At 47.1% G+C, this 13,222-nt stretch overlaps 1 protein-coding gene across 2 annotated transcripts in view; it reads right to left on the reverse strand.

The window, feature by feature from the left end:
* PSEN2 (presenilin 2) overlaps positions 1-8,612 on the reverse strand; it is a 19,293-nt gene extending 10,681 nt beyond the window's left edge. The window contains exons 1-5 of one of the 2 annotated variants that reach the window (XM_050895218.1): positions 8,550-8,612; positions 3,495-3,691; positions 2,527-2,753; positions 1,396-1,537; positions 75-142 (exon numbers count right to left, since the gene is read on the reverse strand). In XM_050895218.1, coding sequence (XP_050751175.1) covers positions 75-142; positions 1,396-1,537; positions 2,527-2,753; positions 3,495-3,638 — 581 coding nt within the window. In that variant the 5' untranslated portion in view covers positions 3,639-3,691; positions 8,550-8,612. Of the gene's footprint in view, positions 1-74; positions 143-1,395; positions 1,538-2,526; positions 2,757-3,494; positions 3,692-8,549 lie in introns of both variants that reach the window. The other variant, XM_050895217.1, reaches the window with a different exon arrangement.
* Positions 8,613-13,222: the final 4,610 nt, after the last annotated feature.

Raw genomic sequence — 13,222 nt, forward strand, 5'->3', positions numbered from 1 at the left:
TTCAAGTTGAGGATTTTCTGCAAAGAGGTGAAGGAGCCCTGAACTGCCAGGTTACCTACACCATTCCTACTTACCCGAGATATATGTAGGTAAAGAGGAAGAGCAGCATCAAAGAGGACAGGATCAGCCAGCCATGGATGAACTATCAAGGGCAAGAAGAGACAGTGATTGAAGGGGCTGTTACCCCTCGTGCATGTTGCAGTGCTGCACACACTATTGACAGAGCTTCTTATTGTCCAACAGTCTCCTTCTGCACTCCTCCTCCAGTTTCCAAAGACCCTGCCTTCCCCACTGCCGGTGAGGGAGGAAGGACAGCCAGCTGCTCCCAGTTCTTCCGAACTTTTTCATTTTATATTCTATCCCGTGGTGTTTGTTTTTGATGGGTTTTTTTTAGTCTCTTTCCTATCCATTTCCATGGGTATCGATACTGGCTCCTAGCTTAGACAGGTAAGCACATTCTCTCTGCTTGGTGGGGAGGAGGAGGGGTTTGCCCAATGCTGTACAATAAATCCATCTCGGGGCCAAGTTTAAAAAGCAGCAATGGCCAGTGCTCAAATGCTGGGCTGGTACCACATATAACAACTCCCTGGGCACCACAAAACCTGAACGCGCCTTTCCCTCCAAGCCTTGTCCCCTTCGGCCAGAGCCTCCACAGGCAGGAAGAATACCAGGTCCCACAAAGCTTGTCTGAAACTTCTTAAGGGCACTAGAAGTTGGGAGGGGACACAGCCGGGACAGCTGACCCCAACTGACCAAAGGGATATTCCATACCATATGACATCATGCTCAGCATATAAAGCTGGGGGAAGAAGGAAGGGGGGGACGTTCGGAGTGATGGCGTTTGTCTTCCCAAGTAACCGCTACGTGTGATGGAGCCCTGCTTTCCTGGAGATGGCTGAACACCTGCGTGCCAATGGGAAGTGGTGAATGAATTCATTTTGCTTTGCTTGCATGCACGGCTTTTGTTTTACCTATTAAACTGTTTTTATCTCAACCCACGCGTTTTCTCACTTTCACCCTTCCGATTCTCTCCCCCATCCCACCGGGGGGGAGTGAGTGAGCGGCTGTGTGGGGCTTAGTTGCCAGCTGGGGTTAAACCACACAAGTACAAATGGCAAAACTTTTTGATCAGATGGAGAAGACTCAGACCTGACTAACACAAAGTATCAGGCCTCATTTTTAAAAACCTACCATTAGTGACAAAATAACAGCAAATCATATTCAGGGGCACAGCTCTACCACCACTGACGAAGGCTTCTGTACAATATGATTCTTGCTGTGACTAAGATGTGGACTAGCCAGTGCAGTGCCTGTATTTCTCGCTGACACGCAAGCCCCACTTGAACTCAAGTTCACAGCACATAGGTGAAAAAGGCTCTGGCATGAATGCTTTACCTTGTAGCAGCGATATTTATAGAGCAGAACTAGGAACACAGTCATTACAACGATGACGCTGATCATTATGATGGTGTTCAACACCGAGTTCAAGAGACGCTGGCCCACAGACGGGGTATCCTCACTGAAAGGGGTGTAGATCCTGCAGTATAAAGGAAGAGCCATATAAAGTATATTTTTTTTTGTTTTCTTCTAACCAACTGCCCCAAGATAAAACCAGACCTCTCCGTGTGTGGGAAAGAAAGGGAGGTATGACTGCCAAGGACAGCAAACATGACATGTAGCCTCTGAAGGAGCTGGGCTTCAGTTAATTATCAACTAAAGATTAGTGGTCTCTATCAAAAGCACATTCCTACAGAGAAGCTGTGGCTGGCAGAGCTCTAAACAAAAACACCTAGAGTATAAATGACTTTATTTAAGTTTAGTAACTTCTCTCCAGGCCACAAATTTTTATTGCATGCTCTGGATCCTCTCCATGATAATTATAAGGATACATCCCAGGTGCTGTCCTGAAAGGAGGGGGACCCTTTCTTTCCACACTTGGTAGGAAAGTCTTGGACTCTTTTATCCCGTCTCATCACTCTGCACCCCCCTCTCCCTTTTTGTTTCCTTTGGTTCACTTCAACGGACCACAGTCCCCGTTTCTCCACCCGACATGTGAAGCGCAGTTAGAGCCCCAGGAGTGCTCTCGGGCACAGTCAGCAAGAGCTGGATGGAATTACGTATCCACACCATGAGTCTTTAGGAACCAGAAATGTCATCAGGAAATGAGACACTCATCCAAATGAACATGCTGTTCCCTGATTGCTGCCAGCTAGTGAGTGAACAGACTAGGAGTTCAGCCTGGGCCTTTTACGCTGCAGTATGAAGCAACTTCATTATTACGCTGCTCACAGGCTTTGCTTAGGGCGCCCCAATGAATCAGTATAATGCAGGTATGGAAAAACTTACACATGGACGTAGCATACTTTAGTAAGATCTTTGTATGTTTACACAGCCACCTTTAGCTGTGTCAAGGTTCTCCCAACCTGCCAAGGAAGCACTCTGTGTACACAGACGCGCGTGCGTGGAACGTATGTGTAAAGCTAGGGATCCCATGTACTCAGAGGCTGTTTTGAAGACCCCACTTACAGCTGCCCGTTTTTCTCCGTATAGAAGCGCACTGACTTTATGGTGGCGACGACAACAATCATACAAAGGGTGACAGGCACAAAGAGCATGATTACATGCTTTGCTCCATATTTCAGAGTCAGTTCCTCCTCTTCATTTTCCAAGGTGCCTTCTCTCACTGGAACACCCGAGGCAGACATTTCCCCATCAGCAATATTGTTAGGGCTACGGCTGCTACCTGTTCGCCTCTTCTGAAAAGAAATATTAGCAAATATATAAGACGCTTCTTTTCTTTGTGTTCAAAGCTTTATTCCATCGTATTTCACGAGGTTGCTGTAGGCCACCACACCATACCGACTTTGTCCTAATAGAAAGGTACCAACTGAACAACACAATCAGAAATTCATTGCAAATAGGCTGCAATGGAGTTTTTAAACCAAAACCATGAATATCTAAGGGCCTCTTCAAGCGCAAATATATAGATGGACACATGCACATGAAGGGCAAGATGCCCAGAACTAAGAGAGAAGACATGTCATCTGAGGTGGCATAAGCTTGACCAGTTCCTCCTCCGACAGCAGTGCTGTGCTTGCTTTACCCTGCTGCTTTGCTGGCAGCAGGACTAGATTCTGTTCTAACATTTGCTGCATTTGACCAGAGCTGACAAAGTGTTTCTGGCAAAACAAGAAGGCTGAAAAGGATATCCTGCAAGAGTCATATGTGCATCAGGTCCTGATTAAAAGCCTGTATCTTTACCAAAAGGAAGGAAAAGGGAGGAGTATATATGGAGATAAAAAGGGGGAGAAAGTCACAGTGGAGGAAATGCGAACAGGCACTGCTGCTGCTGCTGGCTAAGAGTAACACCAGAGAAACAACACTGGCCAAAGCCAATCCTAGAAGCCAGTCTGCTGGGAGGGATTGAGGGGTAGCAGGACTACATCTATCATCACACCCCATTGCTTCACTCCCCGGGAAGGACGCACACCTACCCTATGTGCCTGCGCTTCCCCTGCTTCTGAGGCTTGCAGGCCATCCTGGTAGGAGGGTACTGGAGGGCTCTCTGCAGACATGAGGGATGTTCTCTCATTGCAGGGCTCCTCCTCGCTGTCCGAGTTGTTCATGAATGTGATCATCGTCGCTTTCCTAAGGAGCACTCAGGAGGGGCACAGCCAAGCACTACTCAAGGCTGAGGGGAGAAGCAGAGCACAAGGAAACAGAAACAGTGAACACCACAGTGCAAACAGCTGGAAGTCTGAAGAAGAGGCACGATTTCAGCAGGGAGGCTACAGCATGCTATGTAACTCCATCTCCTTCTAACAGCTGGTTTAGCCTGCTGTCACCCCAGGCATGACAATCCATTCAGTTAAAGTCACTGTGACTTTTGCAGTCAAGGAGAACAGCAAAATGCAGCACTGAAGCAATTTAATACTTTTTCTTTGCCACGGCTTTCACAGTTGCTGCCTCTATCTTCCCTCTCCCATTAGTACACCTTGACTTTCACAAAGGAGGTTTCTCAGTGCTTAGTGTTTGTTTTGCATGGGCCAAACAAAGCTTCACTTCAAATGTTGGCTGCCTGCTAGAAAGCTAAAAGAGCTCATCTCTTACACAACACTCCTGCAAGCATCGGCAGGTAGCAGAAGTTTCTTAGTAACCTGGAGCCTCGGCTTTATATAAGCCACTAACCAGGAGTTACAGGCTGTCTTCCCTGTTATGACTGTTTATTAATCAGATGAATTTTATAAGCAGTTCTTCTCTTTGCCCATGGACAAGGAGAGGTTTGTGTAGAAAGGGAAAGACCTGTCTCCTTAGGTGAGCCTTTTTTTTTTTTTTTTTTCTTCCCCTTATGTTGCCTTGTGATGAAAAGCAAAACTATTTGGATGGGCAAAACCTCGGAGTATAAAAGTCGGGGCTAGAAATGTTTGGCCTCTTTCCACCTACTGCTGTGCAGAAAAGCAAGCAAAGCAGTGGCACAGGGCAGAAAGGAAAGGAACAGCTCTTCTTTCTAGACACCAGAGAAAGGACGTACACTGCCCGGGATACTGCAGAACAGCCTTAAAGCCAGGATTTCAGGAAGCTCTAAAGGCAGGTGATAGGAAAATTCCTTTTAGCATTTATTAAGTCAGCTTAACAAAGCAACTGGAGTAAATAAGGATAATTCAGTCACCTTCTGATTCTCAGCCACCTGTCCGTAAGCAAAACCAGACCACTAATGCATTGTAAAGCTGTAATATCTACAAGAACACCTCTCCTCTGCAGTATTTTACCCAAGCCTGTGTGTCTCAGGAAATATATCCAACTCAGAAGAGGAAGCTGAAGAAGCCACATGACTTGGACGCAGTCACTTAAATCTGAATCATGCATTCACAGTCCAACCAGTACACTGTGCTGTCTACCAGCCAGCTTGAGTGGTCAGAGTGGATACTTTGAAGATCTGTGAGATATTCTTGCTTCTTACTAAAGAAATTGAAATTCACTTTGGAGGAAGGAAAGAGGGAAGAGTGGGAGATTCCCCTTTCTTTCACAACCTCCTCAACACATCTGGCACCTTCAAGAAATTTTAGAATGTCAACTCAATCTGCCCAAGTGAAACATTTTTCAGACATCTGCTCCTCTCCTGCCTTCTCTTCAAGCTTTTTCATATCATTTTGTTCCTCTTTTAGTGATAAAAGTGGTACAGTTACGGGAAACAAATGCAGGGGTAGCTCTCAAGCCAGGCCTGTCAGCTTCACAGTAATACTGCATTCTTACTGAGTGAGCTGCCTAACACCTGCATTTGTGTGCTTATTTCTACGGAGCCCAAAATCTCCACTCCGGGTGCTTAACACGCTCTTCCAACTGAGCACATGAGGGCTCACAATTTACAGTTGAGAGCCTAGATTCTGGTTCAGTTATAGGATTTAGGCCTTTAAAGAAGTCGGGTACATAAAGTCATTCAATCATGACATACTTCTGGATCTGTGAACAGGCTAAGTTATGCATGCCATGAGATCTGTGACCCATGGAATTTAAATAACTCAAAACCTTCTACCCATGTCAGAGACCAGGGAAGAAATAGTTTGGGACCAATATTTGGGTTTTAACAACCCAATGAAAATATCAAAGAACTCTTTCTCCCAGTATTTAAGAAACTGCCACACAATTTTTGCTATACGAACAGAGCAATTCTGCAGAGGATTTAGAAGGGACAGCCAATTAGCCTACTTTCAACACCCTAGTTATACCCACTGGAGGAGTTAAACCAATGGCAAAAACACAGTGCTAATTACTAACCTCCACGATTACATGGAAAAAGAATCTCATGTTGTAATAGCCATTTTTAAGCTGGACATTTTCTGCTATTCTCGCTCAACAAGGATATGGACAAATACAAAGACGCAACAATACTTCTGGTCAGCAAGCAGACTCAGACCTGAACACAGCTTTACTGTCCCTTGTTTACAAGGCTTTGGTTTCAGTGACGGCTGACACAGACAGACACCAATGTATCTGGGATTTTACAGGAGCTCCTGTGGCAACCACCCTCAACAAATCCCAAGATGCTATACTCACAGCTGCTTTAAACTGACCTAAATATGTGGTTCTGCTAAAGGAGTTGTCCCACCACCCTCAGTCTCTCTGGTGCTAACACCAGGTGCGCATCAGCTGCCTAGCTCTCTTGAAAAGACAATAGGCACTTGTTTTCCTTTGCTTTCACAGAGCCAGGTTCCAGCAGGACCGACTCCCAGGCTGGCTATGTGAGCAGCCCCAGTACCAGTGCCCACACGAGGAAAAGGGAGCACTTCCAGTAGGGTCGAGTCTTATGGTGGCGAGCCCTCTGCTCGCTCCCAGACAAGCAGCCCACCCTCACCTCAGGTCTGCAACACCTATGGCAGCGTGGCTCTTAGCCAAGCAGGGGTCTTTGAGATACGGTTTATGGAGGCAGGAACACTGGCCCTCCCCCTCCGCCCTACCATGGACCCAGCAGGGAGTCTGTCTAATGCCACTATTTATTCATCAGAGCTGCACTTTGAACTGGCACCAAGGCTGTGCTGGCTGCTGGAGAGAGCTTTGGTTTAAGCAGTCTGTCCTTCAGGGGAGGAAGGACCAGCCTGGTCACTCTCACACCCACGTACCCAGCACGACAGCACCCTTTGGGCTGAGCACAGTGAAAGAAGAGAAAGCCTCTGCCCTGGGGTCTTGCTTGCCAAACAGAAAGGGAGCCACAGAGCACCAGGCAACGAAGAAAGGGGTGTTATAAAGCCACACTGTTTTCTGATATCATTTTCATCAGTTAAACTGAGGGAAGGGGCCTTGTGGAGATGATTTCTGCCTCCCAAGGACGCTGAATACCCCATAATGGAAAGCACAGGAACCTTCTTTCCTACTCCTGCGCATGACACCAAATACATTGGTGCGTACTGACTGTGTTCTCCTAGGCTGAGCTGAAAAGGGGCAAGGACAGTTCAGGAAAGGAAAGCATGGACAGCTGAGACAAGCATGCTTCCTTTCTGGCTATAGCAACGGGAAGAGCTTTTGGGGTGGGGGGAAATGCAAGCTGTATCTATATTCACAGAAAGCTATACAGCATGGTCTACCAAACACAGTACATGAAGAAGTTGAACAACATGTGCCAGACCATCATCAAACTGACCCAGTAGGTTGCAGGGTATCAGGCAAGGTTTTCCTCTTTTCCTCTGTGAATGGATTCAAACCATTAGGTCCCATTCAAAAATCATACAATGTTTAAGAGCCAAAAGACCAAACTCTCAAAACCGTATGGCAAAAATGAAAGGGGACAAAAACTAGGTCAGTAGTAAGTGCTGCTTATAACAGAGCAGCTGAGGTGGGAATACGACTCCTGCTTTATAGCAGTCTCGTGAAGCCTACAGGAGAGCAGGAGCCACCATTTCTCTCTTTCCAGATGACCTTCAGGCAAGGGACCTCTCCTCAACTGCGATAAATCAGCTTTATGGATTTTGATGAAACTGGGCCAATTCACACTAACATTAGGATCTAGCCTCGGTTTGCCTTTTAATTTCATGCTGCAACATCACTGTGCTGCAAACATAAATCCTTTGTGTTGCATTTCACCCATCACAAATAATACCAGTACAATATAGAGCACAGAACAGCTGCTATAGGCTGGCAGAATACTTAATAATCCACTTGAGAGTTAAAATTCCTCCTTATACATATTGTTCTCTTTGATGGCAATTAGATGAAGAGAATTAGTTTTTCTTTGCTATATTTAGATCAAGAGAAAGCTTTGGGCTGACACTGACAGGCTGATGTTCTCCTAAGTTTCAGCTGCAGTAATCACTGCTGTTGGTAAATATGAAGAGGAGGAAAACACTTTTAAGAAATCCTAAGTGGCCAAAATTAGGGGGAAAGATTTCCAGGTTCTTGCCAGTAAATAAAGCCAGAATGTGCACGCTGCTAAAATGACAGGGGACTTGGGACACAACGTCTCAGTGATCAAAAGAGAACTTGCAAATGCTGTTCGCTTTCAGCCCCAGAACGCAAAAATAACAAAACACATGATACTATGGGAAGTTGTAGATATTTGTAGCCTTCTTTCTCCATTTTAGGGAACGCCAACATAGCTGAACTACCACTGCTTTCTTTTGCCCCACGAGAAAGGCACGACGCACAGCCCCAAAGGGTTATTTTGCTGGCAGAGCTGAAATGAGACCCTCCCCAAGAGAGTCAGAAGGATTATTTTGCCAGCGTTAAGCCCAAATACACTAGCAGTCAACTTCTCGTCACAGCATAAAGGTGCCACAGCCCTGCAGACCTACTTACACCAGCAAAACCTCAAAGCCTGGGTCAGACTTCACGAGCAGGAGCAGCTACTCGTGTTGGTCCTAATACTGCCGCGGCGGATCTGAGCCAGCAGGTGCTGGAGGTGACACACCGGGGACACCCAAGGACACCTGTGTTCGGGCTGGGTTCCCGCATCCTACCCGAGCACCTGGAGCAGCCAGCCATGGGGGCGCAGAGCCCCGGCTGCCCCCGCTCCCCCTCAGGGCCCGCCGTGAGCCGCTGGCGGGCACACGGGTACGCACCGGGGCTGCGGGGCTGGGTCAGCTTCCCTGTTCGTCCAAGCACATGGCCAGCGTGGCCACACGCACAGCGGCTGGCGGAGAGAAAGAGAGACAACAAACACTTAAAAAAAAAAAACACAAATCAAAAAAAACCCCCTGCCAGGCAGAAATTTTGCAGGAGGCCAGAAGGAGACCTTGCACCCATGCAGGCGTTCTCCCCAGCTGCTCTTTCTAATGCTTAAAAATCTGGTTGCCATTGAAGGTGCGCCAGCAGCACTTCCAAATGAAATCCTGGACTGCAGGCAGGAATGCCACCGCCCAGCAGAAATATATAAATGTATATAAAAAATATATATATTTTACACACATATATACACAAACACACATATATAAATATATATTTATATATACATATATATATAACATACACATATATATGTATGTATACACACACATATATAACTTCCACCTCAACGAGCCAGCAAGGCTGCCGGACCTCATTTCCCCCCCCCGTCTCTGTGCGGGGCGCCGGCGCGGAGCGGAGGGGCCTCGCACGGCTCCAGCAGCACGGCGACCCCGAGCCCCCGCGCGCACGCCCGCCGGCCGCCAGTCAGGGCCCGTCCCGTCCCGTCCCGTCCCGTCCAGGCAGAAGGGCAGCCAGAGCCCGCGGCGGCCCGACGGGGACGGGGACAGCCCCCGCACCCGGGGCCGCCGGGCCCCCCCGAGCAGCCACCCTTGTTTACCTGCTCCCGACACGGCACGAGCTCCTCTCCGCTCCCATTGGCCCCAGCGCACTCTGGCCCCAACGCTGGCCGGGAGGACGAGCGCGCCCACCGATTCGCCGCAGCGGCTGTCACTCGGCAGCTGCCCCCGCCCACTAGCCAGGCTTCTCCAGTGGGAGAGAAGGGTGGGAAGAGGGACGGCCAATAGGAAGGCGGCTCTCCCCTCCCTTTCCCTCCGGCGGTGAGGCAGTCTGTGAAGCGGCGGGCGGTGGCTGAGCCGCCATAGTGGGGCGGGTGTGGGTGGTGCCCGGAGCCTTCGGGTCGGTGGGGGCCGCAGCTGTCCGGGGGCGAGCGGCAGCGCCCGGAAAGGAGCCGTGGCTCCCACAACCGGGTGCCGATGTCAGGGCTTTTCCCCTCAGCGGCAGCGAGGGAAACCGACAGCTCAGCTCGGCCGGGGCCCCCTCCTGCCGGCTGCCGTTAAGCGGCCAGGCGGTGCGCGAAGTGGCTCTGTGGAAGCGCGAAGTGTGTGGATAACAGGAGCGAGCTGTCTGGTAAAGCACCGTCAGCTTCCCCTCAAGCTTAATGACTGCACCTTCACAGCTGGACGCGTGAAATTTATAATGCCAGTGAAAGGCAATTTTAAATTAATTGCTTGAAAATGCCTGGCTTTACACCCATAACTTACGTTTTTACAGACCCTGTAACTAACTGAGCCACCGGCATTTTTAAGGCATTTAAATGCTTATCAACAGCTTTCAGTAAATGGGAAAGCTATGCGAGTGCGTAGATCCTGATTGAAATAAAAAGGTAAGGGGGAAGCGTGGAGGAGTAAATAGAGAAACCAGAGGAAATGGCCAAAGAATGGTTCTTCTGGAGTTGTGTCTGACCTCTGCTCAGTTTATAGATCAGAGGGGTCAAGAAAGGAAAATTACAAACATTTTCACATTATTTGCTATGGGTGTGAGAAGTTTGTATTTTCAGAGTGTAAGCCTTTCTGTCTAAAATTAAAAAAAAAAATAGCATGATAGTAAGCAAGACAATCCTGTAGACAGATGAAACTGTTCTTCAATCAGCACACAAACCACTCCTGTGCCTCTGTTGTTCCCATTGCTTTATCAAGCAGCAGTTAAGTGAAATTAAGATTCTGGCAGCTCTGTAGCACTTGCTCATCATCTGTGGGGGCAGAGACACGAACTGGAGTCATGGTAAATTCCCTCTGCTGCTGTTGTCACTTAGGAAGAACCTCAGGCACAGACACAGGGAGTATTTGCAGCAGAGGTTCGCATTCCTTTTTGCTTCATGCCATCGGTGATGATCTTTCATACAAAAGGAATGAAGGGTAAGATGGCAATGAAGGAGATGCGAGGTACGGTAAGTGACCTGCCCTGCTATATATTGTTGGACAAAATGGAATTTTTTGCAGATTCCAGATCAAAGTTGGCCATCACATTCTTTTCCCCGAATTTCCTGCACAGTACTGGTGACAAGTGATACACCTTCCTTATACCTGTAATCCTTATTTTGAGCCACTTTGCACACAGAAATAAGTTACATGTAAAATTCTCCAGAGCCCCAGAGAGCTGCCTCTCAAAGCATGGCCAGGTGTCCTTTGCCAAGGTAAAGTCAGTCTAGGAAAATTGGTAAACTGTGTGCTTGGCTGCATTCTTCACCAGCAGAGTATCAGAGCTCTTTGTAATAGGTTTCTCTCAAATGCTGTGTCTATCTTTGGTCTTTGTGCTGAGCTGTTGATTTCCTTTACACTGGACACTCGATCCAGCTGGAGTTTTTTTTAAATGGGAATTTCTCTGATGAATCCTTCGCACATTGTATGCTCAGCTGCCTGTCAAGTTTGTTTAATATTAGGAGAAGGAGCGATTTTGGTTGCGCTCAGATTTTCCAAAACTGACAGTAGTTTTACACCCCTTTACTTTTATGTGGAGTTTATGTATCTGACACAAATTTGGGGTAATAGTAAAAATATTTACCTGTTTTAAAACATTTGACATCTTCAAAGCAAAAGCATTGACGGTCTGAACTGCACTGCTCTTCACCTCGCTGGCAGCCGGCCAGTCCATCTGAGCCTGCCCAGAGTTATCACTGCGCCAGCAACAAGCACGTTCCAGGGAAACCCCTGGCCTGCCATAAATCTGTGCAGGCAATAGGTAAATTGTTCTTAGGCTCCTTCTTCTAGGGGCTGAAGGGATGGGAACTGGTTCTACAAGCCCGGTTGGCCTTTCTCAGCAGCTTTAGAAGCTAAACTTGCAGCTTTTTTTCTCTCTTAAAAATGCTGCTCTTGAGTATGAAGGGCTGCGGGAGAAGATTTTATTAACATGAACTACACAGGTGTCTATTCAGGTCTCTGGCCTGAAGTTGAGAGACAAACAAATTCCTTGCTTCTCTCCACATTCTCACTGGATCCTCCCTTTTGCTCTCACCCTGTTGGACAAGTGCAAAGAGGTGTATGTCTTGTGCAATCTAGCAAAGGGTTTTTGGAAAAATTACATGTACTGCAACCTTCATGAAAGCACAAGTACTGATGGCACCAGGGCCATGGGTATGTGAAACCCAGCTGTCTTTCTGAGAATGTGTATTCTGCCTGCCTCCTTTGTAGTTTTCAGAGGCAAAAATCTAGCTTAACTCAGTGTTCCTCTTCTGCACCTTAAAGTGGGTAATAGGAAGACAAATAGTTGTTTCAGTCTCTCCTTCCTTGAGAGTTAGTACCATACAGCTTTCAGTCAGAATGTCCCTTCACATGGTTTTTTTTCTAGCTGCATCACATGAGAAACATCTGACCTGAGAGCAAGTTAAAAGACTCTCTGAGCAAAGCCCCACGCTGTATTCATATGGCTATCAAAAATACTTATGCTTTTTTTCTCTTCTTTAAACAGATCTGTGAAGTCGTTTCCTTGAAGGATCTCTCACAGATAATGTAAAGTATGCCCATTCCTAGGAAAACCATGTGACAAGCCGCATCGCAGCTTTTTCACTTGGGAGATCACTGTTTCTCGCCACAAGCAATTGTTGCCAGGCTGGTGGTTGTTCTGAAGTACGTAGGGACGTTCTGTGGGATTGCCCTAATGTGCTCCATTTTAGTACTTAGACGTTTACAGTAGGAGATCTCAGGGAGTTTTTGGTCATAAACTGTTACAATCCTCCAAATATATCCAAGGAATTGTGACTGTTTTATTTCAGGAGGTATAAATAATAGCCGGAAATAGGACTACTGACACAAATTCAAACACTGAGATGCTCCCTTTGTTTTCGAATGGAAACAGACACAACAGCATCTGTCAAAATAACATTGAAACCTCTTATGCTTACACAGAAGATATGAATAGGGTCAGGCCCAGCATATCTGAGGTTTTATGCTAGAACAGACAGTACTTCCCAAGAGTCTTGCTCAGTTTATTCCACTCTGTAAATCTGCAGTCCCTCAAGGAAAGGTCATTGCTGAATACCAAAGTAAACATTTTTCTCATAACTGAAAGAGATCTGCTCATACTTAGCATGCAGCCAGGGCTCATGATGGAGTGCCACCTGTGGACAGGTATCATATATTGGTGTCACACTTCTGTGTTGATTTTTAAAGAGTGATCCCACATTGGTGTATCCATGAAGCCTCAGATCCAACCAGACAGTTCAGACTTATGCTCCAGTACTGAAGAGCATGGCATGTCCTTCTGTCTAAAACAGAGAAAAAATACGGATCTGAAGTCCCCTAGACTGTAGACTATTGATCTGACTCTTGGAAGCACATCTCCATGGTAAGGGGATACTAACCAGTTGTGCCATGAATGTTCATTCAGTACATGTCTCCCATGGTGTTGCGTAGACCTGAGATCATCTCATAGTCCATTCATTCCAGGGTCTATAGCATCATAGAAGCTGTGTAGATGACTGCTTTCTAATGTATGTAGAAATGAGCTAAACACGAGACCCAAATCAAACAGACAAGGCCAAGGTGGTGGGAGG

This window comes from Gymnogyps californianus, chromosome 3, assembly GCF_018139145.2.
Source record: "Gymnogyps californianus isolate 813 chromosome 3, ASM1813914v2, whole genome shotgun sequence".
Lineage (NCBI taxonomy): Eukaryota > Metazoa > Chordata > Aves > Accipitriformes > Cathartidae > Gymnogyps > Gymnogyps californianus.